General features: G+C 40.0%; 1 protein-coding gene across 1 annotated transcript in view; it reads right to left on the bottom strand.

The window, feature by feature from the left end:
- Nucleotides 1-16726, bottom strand: part of Lama4 (laminin, alpha 4) — a 144674-nt gene that overhangs the window by 42564 nt on the left and 85384 nt on the right. The window contains exons 12-16 of the mRNA NM_010681.4: nt 13768-13884; nt 10700-10848; nt 7357-7498; nt 6175-6271; nt 1905-2021 (exon numbers count right to left, since the gene is read on the bottom strand). Coding sequence (NP_034811.2) covers nt 1905-2021; nt 6175-6271; nt 7357-7498; nt 10700-10848; nt 13768-13884 — 622 coding nt within the window. The remainder of the gene's footprint in view (nt 1-1904; nt 2022-6174; nt 6272-7356; nt 7499-10699; nt 10849-13767; nt 13885-16726) is intronic.

Raw genomic sequence — 16726 nt, 5'->3', positions numbered from 1 at the left:
TTTAAAATTAAGAAGTAAATTGCAAAACCAAACCAATAACAACAGTCAGCAGCAACAAACAAGAAACCTTAGTATTTATTTAGGTTAGTAATCTGGTTTGAAAGTGACAGAAAATGCATACAAAGTTTCAGCTTCTGTGTTGTTCACGTCTGAACTTCACCATAAAAGCCTCTTCCTTCTATGGAAAAGTAATTTCTTGTGGAAGAAGTTTTGCCATAAAAAATGATGCTACATTTAGAACAGAAGTAAATTACTAAGAAAAGGTTTTTCTTTTCAAAAGAAAAACATGGTTCAGAAAAGCTTTAATGTTAAGATCCAAGTTTCACTAACAAATTATTACATATTTGGATGGGGTTTCCCAGAACCCACATGAGGTCAGAAGTGGTAGTGCACATTTGCAAGCCAGTGGCATAGCAAATTGGCAAGCCTACAGAAGTATCCCTAGAAGCTTGTGAACCAGCAGGGGGCAGCAGAGATTACCACAAGTCTGAGGCCAGTATAGCTAGGGGACATAGGAAGTTCTAGGCCAGCCATGGCTACATGACCAGGCCCCTACCTCACAGAAACAATAAAACAGCCAAGTGTAGTGAGGCATAGCTGTAATCTCAGTCTTGAGGTACAGGCAGGGGGATCAAGGCAAGTTCAAGGCCAACCTGGTGACCTTAACATGGTGAGTTCCGGGAACTTGAGACCTTGTTTTGAACTGTGCAGACCAGTACCTGAGGTTGTTCCTTGACTTTCAAAGTGTACAGTGGAGCCATGATCTATGATATATGCGCTCTCTCTCTCTCTCTCTCTCTCTCTCTCTCTCTCTCTCTCACACACACACAGAGGCATACATTGTATACACAGATAAAGCTTACTGCACATTTAAAATAAAGATAATGTAAATTTACAACTATAAATTTTTTCTAGATGATGGGATTATAGGTGATTTTTTTCTTCTTTTATTCCACTCTCTAATGTGGGTTTTCACATTTTTTTCTATAAGGGTAATTCACTACTTTTGTAATAAAAATACTTAGTTGATATTTCTAACTTCAAGTTTTTAAAGTGAAGAAACATTTTGTTTAATCCTCTGTGCTCCGGATCTGGCTGGACATTGGTTTGAATCCTGGATTTCCCTCCTATCAGCTGCACCCGTTGGAGAAAGGTTCTCAGCCTCAGCAAACCTCAGGATTCTCTTCATCTGGAAGGCAAACTGTGACTCTGGTCTCCACAACACAGACCCAGCAAACCCCAGTCATCTCTAGCTCCGATTAGGCTTTTCAGCACATGCACACTCTCCTGGTCAGGGCTCCTGGCCTCCGAGGCCAGCTCATGTCAGCACAACACAACACCCATATCCAGCAGCCAGCGGCACCCAGGAAGGCACATCTGCGTCCAGTCACAGCCTTTCAAGACACCTTGACTCAGGTCCCAAAACAGGCAAGAGAAACACTCTTGTTTCTCTACTTGGCACACTGATCTCCTTGCTTATTTGATAAGAACAACTTGACATCTAACAGAAGGATGCTGTTTACAGTGGGGGGCCAGAGTAATCTAATGACCAAATTAGGGCATACTGCAAGCAAGGAATAACATTCAGAAGAGAGGCAACCAAGCAGTATGAACAGCACGATCCTACTCAAACACATGCAGGCATATGCACGCGGCACAGAGCAAAGATGGAAAGAAAATTCTTCATTTAATGCTCATCTCTGGGTGATATGGTTGTAGCTTTATTTCTGAGGGTAGTTCTTGGATAGTAATGAACTTTTTTCTTTTTTGGTCAGGAGAGAACAAACACCCTAAGATGAGTAGGGAGCTGATGACAAAGGAGTCACCTAATCTCCCCCCCCCCCCACAAGGCTGTTTTACACCAGTGGACAAACACACAGGATCTTGAAGCTCTGGATCCTTACCTCTCTCTGCTGCCTGTAGTTGCTTAACAGCATCATTCAGTCTGTCTCTGAGGGCGCCCTTCCTCCACAGGGCTCCACCCACACGCCTGCTGGTGTCAGCCACTGCTTCATCATTGCCTGCAGAGAAGAAGCAGAGGAAAGTACCAGGTGGTCCATGATGCCTGAAGGAAGCTTCCACCTCGGCAGTGTGACCTCTGACTTGTATAGTGGATATGGAATACTCTAGCACTGTAGAAACAGATGGTCTGTTCTGGTAAAAGGAGTTCAGAATAAGAGGTTCAGGATAGCTGAAAACTACTGACACTGGTTGGGAGTGACTTAGGATGTCACGATGCTAATTTTTTTGAGAAACAGAGCAAAGCTGTGACTAATATTATCTAGGAGCACAAATGATAAATTAAAAAAAATTCTATTTACATGATGATACATGGTTATAAGAGAATCTGACTATGTCCCTGCAGTTCTCTCAATAAAATTTTTATATGTCATGTACCTAAGACATGGCACAGATTATATATGCACAGCTTGGTGAATTTTTACACAGTGAACACAAAATACAGCCACATGGACACCATCAAGACAGAATGGTATGAGCACTCGCCAGGCTCCTGTGGACTCTGCATGGTTAGCCAGAGATCACCACTGTTTGGAGTTCAGTCTCTGTCTGCCATTATCTAGCTTTGAGGATTTATTTTATTTTTATTTATGTGTATATGTTTGTGTCTCTGTGGGGTATGTGTACGGTACTGCATATGCTCACAGAGGCCAGCAGAGGGCATCGGCTCCCCTGGAGCTCCTTAGAGATTGTGAGCCACCAGAGGGCGACAAGCTGGCATTCTCTGCAAGAGCAGTTTGTCCTCTCACCTGATGACCCATCTTTCCAGCTTCTTCACTTTGGAAAGATTTATTTTATTTTTAACTACATGTGTGTGTGTGTGTGTGTGTGTGTGTGTGTGTGTGTGTGTGTGCTGGAGGGTATGTGCGTGTGAGTGAAAATATTGTGTGGTTTTAAATTTGGTGTGTCCCCCCAATGACATGACAAAGTACTATGATTTTTTATATATTTGTTTTGATATCTATAAAGTCATAAGTCTTGATATCTTTTTTTCATTTTCATTAGCATCTTCCAATTGCAAAAAAAACCAATGGATTTCATTGTGACATTGCATACATGTATGTAACATCCCTTGATCATCTTCAATCCCATATTATCATGTCCTGACCTCCTCACTGTTCCCTTCCTCTACCCCCAGTCCTTCTTCCTTTCATGTGTCGTCTCTAGCATTTTGCTTGTCTTTGATTAATTATCATATATATTATTATAAATATCATCATTCATTAATGTATCATACTTATAGCTGTACAAACGCAACCACTCAGTCTATTTAGTGTTACTCACATGTGTTATCATTTAGACACTTTGCTCTTACTTTTCAAGACTGGCTACTGGAATTTTCTCTCTCTTCTTGAGGAAATTCCAGAATTAGGTCTATCTATATATCCACAGTATTACAGTGTTTCAACTAGCATTGTATTGCACCTATAGATACATGGTGTAGAATTGTCTATTTTAGAGTTGAGTCCTTCATTAAATATGGTGTCTATTGATCTTTTAAACTTTTACTTAAATATTTTATCTGTATTTTAAACATATTTATTGCACAAAATACTGGGTTCTACTATTGAGCATCTTTATTGTCTTTTAGTAGTATGCTCTAGTTTTATATGTACCATTCTTATTGAATTCTATTAATTTTTCACCTAGGTATTTGATGCTACTGAAAACTGTTATTTTTAAATGCTAATTTCCAGCTTTTTTTTAAAAAAAAAACTAAGCTAGGTATTTATGTATAGAATTAGTAATGCGTATAACCTGTCTTTGTTTGCAGTCTCATTGGAAAAGCCTTTTAATATTTTATCATGAATGTGTTTGCTGAATATTACTTGATTATTCTTTATTAGATTATGGAAATTTTCTCCTGTTCTCTGTTTACTAAGAGTTTAAAAAATATTGGATTTGTGTTGTTTTATTAATGAAGTGAAGTGGGTAGGAATGTTGTGATCTGGGAGGAGTTGGAGAAGGGGAAGACTATTATATACACACACACACATATATATATATACATATATATATACATATATATATATACATACATATATATGATATATATCCTATAGATACATGTTGTAGAATTGTCCATTTTACATTTTACATATAGAGAAAGTATATAAAAAAGATTTCCCGTGAATAGCGACATGAGCATATGAATTTTCTCCTACAGCTTGTAAATATGGTGGGCTGCGATACTTTAAATATTAAATTACCTTTGAAATCCTGTTATAAATTTATGTTTTTCACCATATGCTACCACTTCTATACATGGTGTATTTGATTTGCTAAAATTTATTTATTTATTTATTTTTGAGCTGGGATCATATTCTCTAGTCTAAGCTGGTCTTGGCTTTGTAGTCAACCTCCTGCCTCAGTAGCCTCCTGAATGCTGAGATTACAGGCATGAACCACCATACCTGGCTGATTAGGATTTTTGTGTCTGTAAGAGAATCTGGCTTGCATTTCCCCCTTTTCTATGCCCTACTGAGGTTTTGATATTTACATTTTGTTGGCTTTTATAGGAAAATCTGGAGCATATTTCTTTTACTATTTCATATTTCTCTAAGTGTTTGTATAAAAGTGATGACCTTTCTTCTATAAAATTTTGAAAGAATTCCTGGGAGCCTGGAGGCATCTTCCTGGGAGAGCTAAATGCCCAAGTTAACTGACCTGGGTCAGCTACTTTCTGTGTATCATTTGTGAAAGGATCTGGGTTTTGTTTGTTTTGTTTTTGTTTTTGTTTTTTGTTTTTCTCTCAAAATATGCTCTGGGCATGATTTGCAAACTGGGATTATTCTTGAGCAAATCCTAGTGGACCGTGAAGTTGTATCCCTTTATTTGAACGGGAGACCAGCTTTCCCAGTAACTAGCAGGTTGCATTTCTTGACAAATAGTCAATGAGTTGTCTCTCTTCCTCCCTTCTGTTTCCTGCAGTGGACTTCTAAATCCCGAATCCCCCACCCCCAGGGCACTGTCGCTCCTAGCTCACTCTTTGAGTGCTTGTCAGTGCTGTGTACAGTGGATATCTACAAGGTGGATCTTCACCGTTTTACTGTCACGAAATACAGTGTAACCAGGAATAAGCACCCATTTCCTCAGGGTTCTGGGAATTTCCCAGCATTCCAAGAGTGACTTCCCACACTTTTAGTGACAATGAACATCCATTCTCATTTGTTTTTAAAGTTTTTGTTTTTAGATGTGGCAATAGAAAGCTTTAGCTTTTGTTTTGGGGCCTGTGACTGCATTAAATGCTACTTTATTTAACTCCAAGTTTAGGGCTCTTGCTAACAATATGAGGAGCTTTGCTGAAAGTGTTTCCTGATGGGTAAAACTACCATCTTTCCAGGAGATTGTGGTAAGCAGAACTTTATGAAGTTTATTCCAGATTGTTAAATCTTTGTTACAGACAATGAAAAAGAAAGACAGCTGAGAAGAGAAGGTAGCCATTTGAAGATGGAGAAACGCTAACCTGGAATTAGGCTGTAGCTGACTACATGAAAACCAGAACTCATATCACAAATGTGCTTATTGCCCAAAGGAGAGAGTTCTGTCACGTTTATAGTCACTCATATGGTCCTAACTCCTTAATGTCCTTTGTACATGGGAAGGAACTTGACCCAAAACAAACAGATCATCAAAAATGTGACCAGATCTGCCAAACAGTTGAAGAAGATGATAAAGGAAACTTATTGGATATCAAATGTGGGACTCTGAGGACATGCTAATCCCAGACAGGAAGGTAGTTTTTTAGGATGCTCCAGTTTCCTGAACCAGCTCTCCCTTCACTTTTGAAAATGTGAAGGCTTCGGGATGACTAATGGAAGATCAAATTATGGAAACATAGTTTTCATGTTGAGTGCATTTTATGGTTTTATCTCCTTGAATATTATGATCTTCCTACTAGTCAGCACATTGGATTAGCAGGATTTGCCACCATATGTTGGATACGTATGTTTCCATGCTGTTTTCCTGCATGGAAGCTCTTTCTGAATCATAATTTATTTTGAAATATCATACATGCTGTTTTGTAACTTGATTATAAAGTATTGCTATTATTTAGCAAAATATTATTTATTCCTCAAGCTTAGGTTTTAGAAACCTGTGTTTATTTATAAAAGGAGGCTCTGAGTCAGAAGGAGGAGAAAAAGAGATATTTACTAGAATCTGCCTTGGCCTGCAGCTCTCTGGCTTGATTGAGAAGGTTGTCACTTTCATCCTTATGGTAAATGATCTGCGTGTCAATCCCACTCACAGCCTACAAAACAAGAGGTCAGAGAGGTGAGGGCCGCTGAATGTTTCATGGCTTTTGGATTGAAATGCTGTTATGTGAAGTGATGTCATTTATCTGCTCAACACGAAGCAAACGTCACGCAGCTTCACTTTCATAGCTCAGAACCAAGAACAGAGGGAGAGAGGAGAAAACAATGTTTTGGTGTTTTCAAAGTTGGTTCCCTTACCCCCCACCCCCCACCCCCCAGGACAATCCAGCAAATCCCGGAGAATGCTGTGGCCATGGCATGTCAAAAAAGAAACCACCAGATAAATAATTATGAACTGAAGAGAGAGAGAGAGAGAGAGAGAGAGAGAGAGAGAGAGAGAGAGAGAGGCATCTTAAGACTTAGAAGATGCACTAGCTTGACAATGTTTACTTTGGAGGCTTTGGCAAAAAGAAAAAGAAACACTAAACAACCAACAGAGAAACAAAGAGAATAGCATCTGCAATGGAACTCAAGTTTGCAAACTGGACTCATCCTGATGAAGCTGTAAACCCAAACCATTATGGTACACAATGCTCTTTTCTTAGTGCTCCTGACCTTTCTGACACTTAAAGTTTTCATTGAAAGGTCAAGGGTTAAGGGATGATTATACAAAACCAAGACTATATATATAATATATTATAAAAACCATATATTATATATAATATATATAAAGCACACACACATATGTAACACACATGTTATATTATATTAACGTATAATCTATATAATTTATTATATATAGATATATAACATATATTATATCATATGTATATATATAACACATATTCTCTAAATATCTATATAGAATATAGATGTTATATATAATATACACATTATATTTATATTTATATAGATTTTCTGGCACACTCACACAAAAGCACTCACACAAAAGCAGAAGGGAACTATTTAGGAAGGAAGAAAGACTAGTAAGTGGGGAAGAATGAAGTGCAGTAGCAAATAAAAGCAAGGCATAACGGCATTTTTGTATAAAAAACCAAGAAAGACAATAAGAATTAGTTAATCAAAACAGAGAGAAGAAAAGGCGATCTATCAACAAATCCTGACATAAAGTAGTACTCACATCATAAATTCGATCAGTGATATTCAGAGCAAGTTCTGCTGTTTCGTTGGCTTCACTGACATAATTGGCGATATTTTCATAGACGTTTGATGCATCCAAAGCCTTCTGTACCAGCCCGTTCATGTCTGAACTGTGCAAATTTCTGCCAATAAACAATTTTGTTACTTCTCCTTCTTACTTCCATAGGAAATGGGGCCACACTTAGGATTTCATTTTGGTACTTCAGGGATCACAGAAGCTGCCTTCCCATTTTTGTTTTTGTTTTTCAAAGCCACCTGTGTTGGAAGGTTTTCATGAGTCTCCCTTCCTGGGGACACATTACGATCACATTCATTTTTCTGCCCTGCCCTGAAGGTGTCATCTCCTTTTGACTCATGATAGCTGTTGCTTGTCAGTAGCTGCTAAAAATAAGAATGGTGATTTTAAGAGCCCCCTGTCCCTCTTTGCAAAGGTTTATTTAAGTGGTGCAGGTTGGACAAAGGCCTGAAGCCATATGCTGCTACCTACATGGGACCCAGCTGCCACTCTTGAACGCCAGCCCCGGGGAGGGCACACAGTGGTGGGCTAAGGTCGGTCTGATTCTCTGGCAGCTGCAGCTCAGGCTAGCCTCCCCTCTGTCCTGAAACACCATGTTCTCTGCATTATCCCTTCCAAGTTTGAGTAGGGTTCAGGGAACACTCACTGAGAACCTATCACATACATGTTCTCACATACTGAGGAGAATAACCATATATCTTCTAAGGATTCACACAGGCATAGCAAGGACCAACGGGGTATATGGCTGACATTCTGTGCCTGCATCTCCTGAACTTCAGGGTTTATAGTTATACTTAAACCATTTCTGAACTGGACTTACAAAATATATTATAACATTTACTTTTCTGACCAATAATTCCCCTCTCCCTCTATTTGAGACATACATAGCCCTGGTTGTTCTGGAACTCACTATGTAGATGAGGCTGGCCTTGAACTCAGCCTGCCTCTGTTGCCTGTGTGCTAAGATTAAAGGTCTGACCCACTATGCCTGGCTAACCAACACTTTCTAATCGTCTATCATGTAAACACCACTCTCACCTTCACAGCTCATCCTAACTCCTCTCTTTTACTGATTCTCAGGTTCAGTAGCTCCTTATTTTCTTTGAATTCCAAACACTTACAGCTAATATCACTTTCTTCACCAATACCCTGCATACTATGATTGTCTCTGCTTAGATTATTGGACACTGCAGATCCTACCTAGTGTGAAAAGCACTGATGAGCACAGTCAACTCTTCCTTAGCCTGCACCATCTAGCCCAGACCCAGTTTGCTCCTAGGCTGAACAACTTCCTCTCCAATTTCCCAGCTACTTCTCTCATCGTTTAACTCCATCATCAGCCAATCTCCCCTGTAGCAGGCCTGACTTGCCCAATGGACAGAGTAAGAATCCACAAAAATAGATCATTTTAGTTTTTTTCAAATCAAAATGAAAAGAATGAAGATAATAAAATGATATTGTCTTCATTTTGTTGTAGCCATGAAACAGAGCTTGATTTTGATAGAGAAAAGGATCAATCATGGTAAGAGTCATGCTACATGAAGGTCTGTCTCTTCCATATACTCTTTATCTTCCCTCCCTTGGACCTCTTCCTAGAAATAGCATCACGAGTAAACTATAAAGAAGGTAGACAAGAAAAAATTATATCATGCCTGTAATCTCAGCATTTAGAAAACAAAGGTAGCTGGATTGCCATGAGTTTCAAACCAGCCTAGGCTGAAGAGTAAGACTCTAAGATCTTGTCCAAGAAATCCAAACAAACAAATACATAGCACCTAGGATGCACAAAGCCTGGGTTTGATCCCCAACAATGCACACAACAGCACAGCAGTACACACTTGTAATCCCAGGCCTTGGGAGGGAAAGGCAGGAGGACTAGAAATTTAATGTCGATTGTGGCTATATAGAGTTGGAAGCCAGTCTAAGTTATAAGAGACTTTGTAACAAAACAAAACAAAACAAAACCAAAACCAAAACAAAACAAGCTCCCTACCCAACAAAAAGAGATAAAAGAAAAAAAGTGTGTACACCAGATAAATGTTGAGGAATTTTCAATGTTTACATTTTGAGGGTGAAAGTTTATAAATTTTGAATGTTTTTATGAATAGATTGAGTCAGAAACAGATGATGTCAGGTTGATTGACATTTGTGCCTATGGAGCCAATAAAACACGCAGTAACTTCCACGGAACCCTGCTGGACCACCACTGCAGAATGACATTTAGAGAAGAGTGCCCTCTGTATCCACCAGTAGGGTGCTGTAAAGATGAAGGAATGGTGAGAGAGAGAGAGCCAGAGGGTGGCACAAAACTAATAATCAACCAATCTGCGATGTCATCAAAACTGATGTTTTATCTAAGTTCCTTTTATTGCTTTCATTCAAAGCATAATTCTTACACCAACATACAACACCACACTGAATACAATACTGTACCACACCAGAGCTGCCATTGCTATAAGCTTTCATGCTTTCTGTCTCCTCTATTCTTTCTTCTGCTTTCCCTCCTCTCCCCTTCACCTTTTCCCTCTTTTTCTCCCTTCTTTCCCCTCTCTTATTCCTTAAGCCACCCCCAGCCCCCTACTCAGTCAGGAGTGATGTTTGAAATTTTTGGTGAGGAGGTTTTAAGGATGCTGTGCATTTAGAATGGATGTTAATCTTGGCCCTTACCCTTGACCTTTCCAGGTGCCTGCTTTCTATAATGATCTCATGATTTACTGATTTCAGGGTCATGAATTCAATTCCAATCTTTTGGTACGTTTCAATTAACATTAAATAAGTGGCCAAAGGGTGTGTGACTCTTTTCTAGGTGCTGTGAAAGAAATTGTCAATTGATTGTTTTTTTTCTCTTAACAGGAGTTAAATTAAACATTTCCTGCCGGGCACTGCAGAAAGTTGAGTGTTTAGCAGGAATCAGTTGTAATGCTAACTCCTAACCAGCTTGACTTATGGTATTTGGGTGTGGAAAGTAAATGCTGGCTATAAAATAAGCAGGTAATGATGGTTGAATTAGATACTGTGGAGGGATTTAATTTCTTGCCCCAGTCACCTTATTGTGGAACAGATCTCATTTGCACCCTTGCCTAGAGCACAGGTTTCTAGTCTCAAAGACTTTTAAAGGACAGTCTTCCAGAAACAATTGCAAAAAACTGATGACTGGCTCTGAGAGAACAATTAACAAACCAATTAGCAATCAAGCAAAGCCAAGCACAACCTAGTTGCTGCATCCTAGTGACTCTGGTATGGAGCTGAATACAGATGTCCCACTTGGTCCATGTAAATGTTTGCATTTCTAAAACTTCGATGTTACCTGCTTAGCTCATCGGCTTCCTGTTGAAGATTGTATGCATGGTCCGTAGCTTCCTGAACCAAGTCATGACTGAGGTTACTCAGGTTGGATAGTTTTCCTTGCAGCTCATTTTTGGCTCCATCTATTTCTGCATAAATTCCAGATGCATTCTAAAGAAAGAAAAAGCAAATTAAATGACTTGAGTTTATTGAACTGTAGAAGGGTTTCCCCAGATAACAACAAAACTGACCATTTTCCTTCTTGTCAATTTCAGGCTGAAATGACCATACGGAGGATTTGTGTACTCCTGCATCTTCATCCCCCTCTCTTTGGAAGTACATGCTGTAGCAAGTCCTAACTTCTTGGGTGAGATAGTGTTCCTGTAAGTCTGTTATCCATCCTTACTCTACTGTAATCATTGTATAGGATTATTCAATCATGATATTACAAACTCTTACATGATATTACAAATGCTTAGGAGTCAGAAACTGAGTTCAACTTGTTTTTGTGTCTTTAGATTAGAGCACAGTTTCTAACACACAAATTTTACTTCTTAGAAGTTATATTAAGCCTTTAGTCATTTGGCTGGTCACACTGCTTTGAATTACATAAACAGAAAAAATACCACTGGCATTCCATGCTCACTCACTATCTCATTACTCCTTTAACAAGTGCCTACGTCGTACCTAGTCCACGGCTGACCAGCACTCTTGGAAAGAAGACAGAACACAGTTGCTGCTTTCAAGGGCTGTAGTCGAGGGGGACAGCACAGACAGTCAGCAGCGACCACATAAGTGGACAAACTAATTTTAGAAAGCAAAAGATATTTTGAACAAAATACAACATGTAACATGGGGTGGATAGTGGTTGAAGATAAGAGGACCTCTTGGATTAACTAGTCATGAAGATACGAGCCATTTAAAGATCTAGGGGCAGTAGGCACACAGGTCTTGAGCGAGGACTGAATAAGGTGTTTCTGAAATGAGTTTGGTGAGCTGCTGTGTGGTGTGTGAGGAAGAGAGCAAGTTAAAGCATGAGGTCAGACAGGTGGGTGAGATCTAGGCCACAGAGTGCCTCATGTATCATGGTAGAATATGGTTCTGATATGAAGCATCACTAGAAGTTCAATAGAAGAAATGATATAGCTTGATTATATTTTAAAACTGTGTTTCTACCAATGGATTGGGAATGCATCTAGAAGGGCCACGGTGGTGGCAAATGCATCTGTTAGGAGCCTTCTCTGCCACCTGACAAGGGACACTAGAGAGCTGCAGCATAAGAATGATTGATATGTTTGCGATGTTCCCTTTCTGGTGCCACACTGCACGGGCAGCGCATAGCACTCCTGAGGTGACTCCAGACACCCAGAGACACTGGGCATCACTATGTGGAGCAAGTAAGTGGTGAAGAAGTGGAAGAGAAAGAGAAACAGAAGGATGTGGAGACAATAAAGAGAGGCAGAACTAGAGACTTGAGGGTAATGAGGAACAGCCTGATCTGAGTAGCTGGTGATGCCACCTAAGGCCATGGTGAGGTTCTGGTCTGTGCTGCCATTGAGGGCCACATGCAGCAGCAGGAGTCCATGGCCATGCAGCAGCAGGAGTCTGTTACCACCAAAGACATCTGCAGTCTGGGATGCCACCCAGGGACATGGTGATGTCTGGGGGGCTGTGCAGAACTGGACATCTTGGAAAAGCTGGTACTGAGGGTACGAGAGCAGGAGAGCTGTCCTTGCTTCCCACTGGCTGCAGCACTCAGGCGAGCAAGCACTGCACCTCACCTGGGTAGCATCATAGAGCTGACCCTGATTGTTGGGGCACAGGTGAGCCCGATTCAAGGAGTTTTGAAGAGGTGGTCCCAACATTTGTCTGCCGTGTAGTGATGTAGACGAGGAAGGAATGCCCTGCCTCACCCCTTGACACCTATGGCAGGCAGAAAAGCTGGCTCCAAAGTCAACTGAGCAGGAGAGCTGTCTCTGCCCCTCACCTGCTGCAGTATTCAGGAGAGTGGGTCCTGCACTTTGCCTGGGCAGCACAGTAGAGCCAGCCATCACAGTGTGGGTGAGGATGAGCCAGCTCCAAGGGCATAACAGTGGGAGAGCTGGTTCTGTCCCTTGCTAGTTGTGCCATTAGATGAGCTAAATGAGGCAGTGCTGGAGAGCTCCTCCCGGTGGTATGGGAATTGGAGAACTGACAGGCTGACTGGCACAGATACTTCACAGGCCCAGATCCAGGGCTTTGAGTTGGCCCACCCTAACCTCTGGCTTATTCCATTTCACACAATGGTCTCCAGGTCTAGACATTCTCTTGCAAACACCACGTTATCATTTTTCTTTATTTTTTCCTACTCATCTATTGATGGACATCTAGGTTGGCTTCATTTTGTATCTATTGTGAATAGTGTAGGATATACAAGGATCTTTTTTTTGGTATGTTGACTCAGTTCTTCAGTTTTATAATCAAGAGGGGTTCGTCTGGGTCACATGTTAGTTCTATTCTATAGTGATTGCACAAGTATACATTCCCAGTGGGTAGTGAATAAAGGTTAATTTCCCCCTGCATCCTGGCCAATGTTTGCTTTCTCGATGATAGCCATTTTGATTGACATGAGATGGGTTCTCAAAGTGGTTTTAATTTGCATTCCTTGATAGTTAAGAATGTTGAACACTTTTTCTTCTTTTACGGATGATCTGCTTAATTTATTAGTTTGTTTATTGGTTGGATGATTTGGTTTGTTCAATAGCTTCCTAGGTAGAGTGTATAGGGAAGAACTATATTTATTACTTTAATAGATTTTGCTGTGACTGTATCTGTCATCAAAACTGCCAGCCACACGTGGCTCTTGAGGATGTGAAATGCAGCTGGTTCAAACAGAGTAGAATTACTAATTTTACTTAGTTTTATGGAACTGAAATTGAAGTAGCTGTGTAGTATTAGTAGCTACTGGGTGATACAAGAAACTGGAGGTCCCCATTAGCTGACACTGTTTCTCAATCCTCCTAACTTGAATTGAACTGGATTATCCTGACATTGAGCTGCTGTTCAAAATTGCTATCATGGCAAGCTTGAGCAACCCAGGTATGCCCTTACCTTTATTATCTCATCAAGTTCCTCAAGAGTGAGCTGAGGTATGGTAAGAGAGTCTGCAGACATACTCAGAGAGGCACCCACAACTTCCATCTGTTCCTTCACTCTCTCATGTTGTTTCTGATGGAAGGAAAACAAAGGAGAGAGGACATTATTGTCCACCATAGAAAAAAACTGAAGGAAAAAAATTACATGATCATCCATTGGATGTAGAAAACACCTTTGACAAACATTTTGACAAATATCCATTCCTGATGAAAGTCCTGGAGAGATTAGGGATACAAGAGACATTGCCACATAAGGAAGGCAGTTAACAGCAAGTCCATAGCCAACATCAACCTGAATGGAGAGGAACTTAAAGTAATTCTACAAAAATCAGGACCAAGATAAAGTTGTTCAATCTCTATATGTATTCAGTATAGGACTTGAAGTTCTAGTTAGAGCAATAAAACAACTGAAGGAGATCAAGGGGATTGAAACTGGAAAGGAAAAAGTCCAAGTTACCTTTATTTGCAGATGATATGATTAAAAACATGAGACCCTAAAAATTTCACTGGTTAGCACCCACAGCTGATAAGCACTTTCAGCAAAATAGTTGGATAAAAAATTTAACTCACAAAAAATCAGTAGCCATCATGTAAATAAACAACAAATGGACTGACAAAGAAATCAGGGAAACAATACCCTTCACAATAGCCTCAAATAATATAAAATATCATGGGATAACTCTAATTAAACAAGTGAAAGACTTGTATGATTAAAAAAGGAATAATTTTAAGAGATTGAAGAAAGAAGTTGAAGAAATTAGAAGATGGAAAGGTCTTCCATGTTCATGGATTGCTAGGATTAATAAAGCAAAAAGGACATATTACCAAAAGCAATGTATAGATTCAATGCAATTCTCATCAAAATTCTAACACAATTTTTCACAGACCTTGTAAGGACAATTTTCAGCTACATATGGAAACACACACACACACACACACACACACACACCCCTAAGATAGCTAAACAGTCCAGAAGAAAACCTGCTAGAATAATCAATATCCCTGATCTCAAATTATACTGTGGAGCTGAAGAGATAAAAAGAGACGAAGAGTAACTGGAATGGGAGGAACAAGTGGGGCAGGAAGGGAGGATGAGGATGAGGGAGGGAATATAAGAAGAGACAGCTAAAGATCAGGAGCCATATAAGCGGGCTGTATGGAAACCTAATACAGTAGAAGATTCCATACTATGAAGACCATCTAAATGAAATTGTCCAATAATGGGGAGATAGAGCCACAACTGAACATCTTTTGTCACTAAATGAAAATTCCAGTATCAGGAATCAGGTCCATCTTATTGAGTTGTAGGCCAAAGGCGTCCCATGAGAAACACCTAAAATCCACATTGTTGCCATGACAATAGGTAGCTCTTCTTAAATTGATTGGAAGGACCCATTGTTGAAAACAATACAACTCACTGAATGTGGAGAACTTGAGCTGGTGCCTAGATAGGGCCTTCACCCTACATGCTAGTGCCTTTGGTACAAGTAAGTTTATGCTATCAAAAGAGAAGCATAAACATCAACCCAGCCACAAACCCACTGATCTATATTTGTGTCCTGCCTATAAGATTTGCTAGTATAATAGTGGCACAGAGCTTGTGGGAGCAACCAACCAATATCTGATTTGACTTAAGGCCCATTGCATGAGTTGGAACCCATATCTGACACTGCTTGGGTGATACCTGAGGTTTGATAGTTCAGAGACTTAGGGGAAGACCAAATATTGCTATTCTATTAAGAGAACACAGCCGTACAGTGACTCCTAATGATATTGTGCTGTACTCATAGCTCAGTGCCTTGCTCAGACATCATCAGAGAAGCTTCCTCCTGCATCAGACAGGCACACATACAGAGAGGCCCACAGCCAGACAATATGCAGACCTTGGAACACTCATCTCTAAACAGGATGCTTCTATCAGATCTCTCCTTTAGGGGATCAGGGAACCTTAAGGAAGAGGAGGCAGAAAGAGTATAAGAGCCAGAGGGGATGGAGGACAGCAAGGAAACAAAGCCCTGTAAATCAACACGATTGCAGGAATTCACAGACACAGAGGCGCTGTGCACAGGGCCTGTACTATTCTGCACCAGACATGCTCTGAGGGCTGCAAGGAGAAAAGGACACGAGCCCTCATCCTTAACCCAGAAGCCTTCTCCAATTGATAACTACTGTAAATGAAAATTCTGTTTTCTCCAAGGGAGTCTCACTGAGGAAACAAACTACTCTCATGGGTAGGCTGTATGTTCAGCAGTTAGATGGCCAGCAGAAAAAACCTCCACCACATCTTTAGAGGTTCCTTGCCTCATGTTATGTCAGGGTTTTCCTTTAATATTAAAAAAAACCTTAATATATATGTTATATATGAAATTATAACACACACACACATTTACCCTACATGTTCTTTGTGTATATATTATGGTGAGCGAGTGGGTCTCTGCGTCTATATTTGTTTCTTGAGTTCCTTTCCTTTGGTTTGTTTTGCCCTATCCTAATGTTAGTTTTTGTTTATCTTATTATATCATATTCTAATCTTATTAGTATCCCTTAGAAGTCAGTTTGCTTTCTAGTGAGAGACCAAAAGGGAATGGATCCATAAGGAAGGGGACTTGGGGAGGAACTTTGAGGGGTTGTGGGAGGGGGAACCATAACTGACATATATTATGTGAGGGAAAGATTGTTTTCAGTAAGAGAAAAAAATATTTTGCCCAAATTCTTAAGTTTGGGGCTAGGGATACTGTTCAGTAGCAGAACGTGTTCTGACAATGCATAAGGCCATGGATTTGATGCCAGCTCTACAATTAATTACTTAAAGGAATTGAAATTGGGCAGTATAATTTCACGAAAAAGTTCAAAAATCATATTCTAAAGCACAGAATCAAATTCCAATAAGGTTTCACTTATTCAAATTTGTTAAA

This window comes from Mus musculus, chromosome 10, assembly GCF_000001635.26.
Source record: "Mus musculus strain C57BL/6J chromosome 10, GRCm38.p6 C57BL/6J".
NCBI classification, from domain to species: Eukaryota; Metazoa; Chordata; class Mammalia; order Rodentia; family Muridae; genus Mus; species Mus musculus.
Note: the sequence above shows the minus strand (reverse complement) of the source record. Positions and strands in the feature narration are given on the sequence as shown.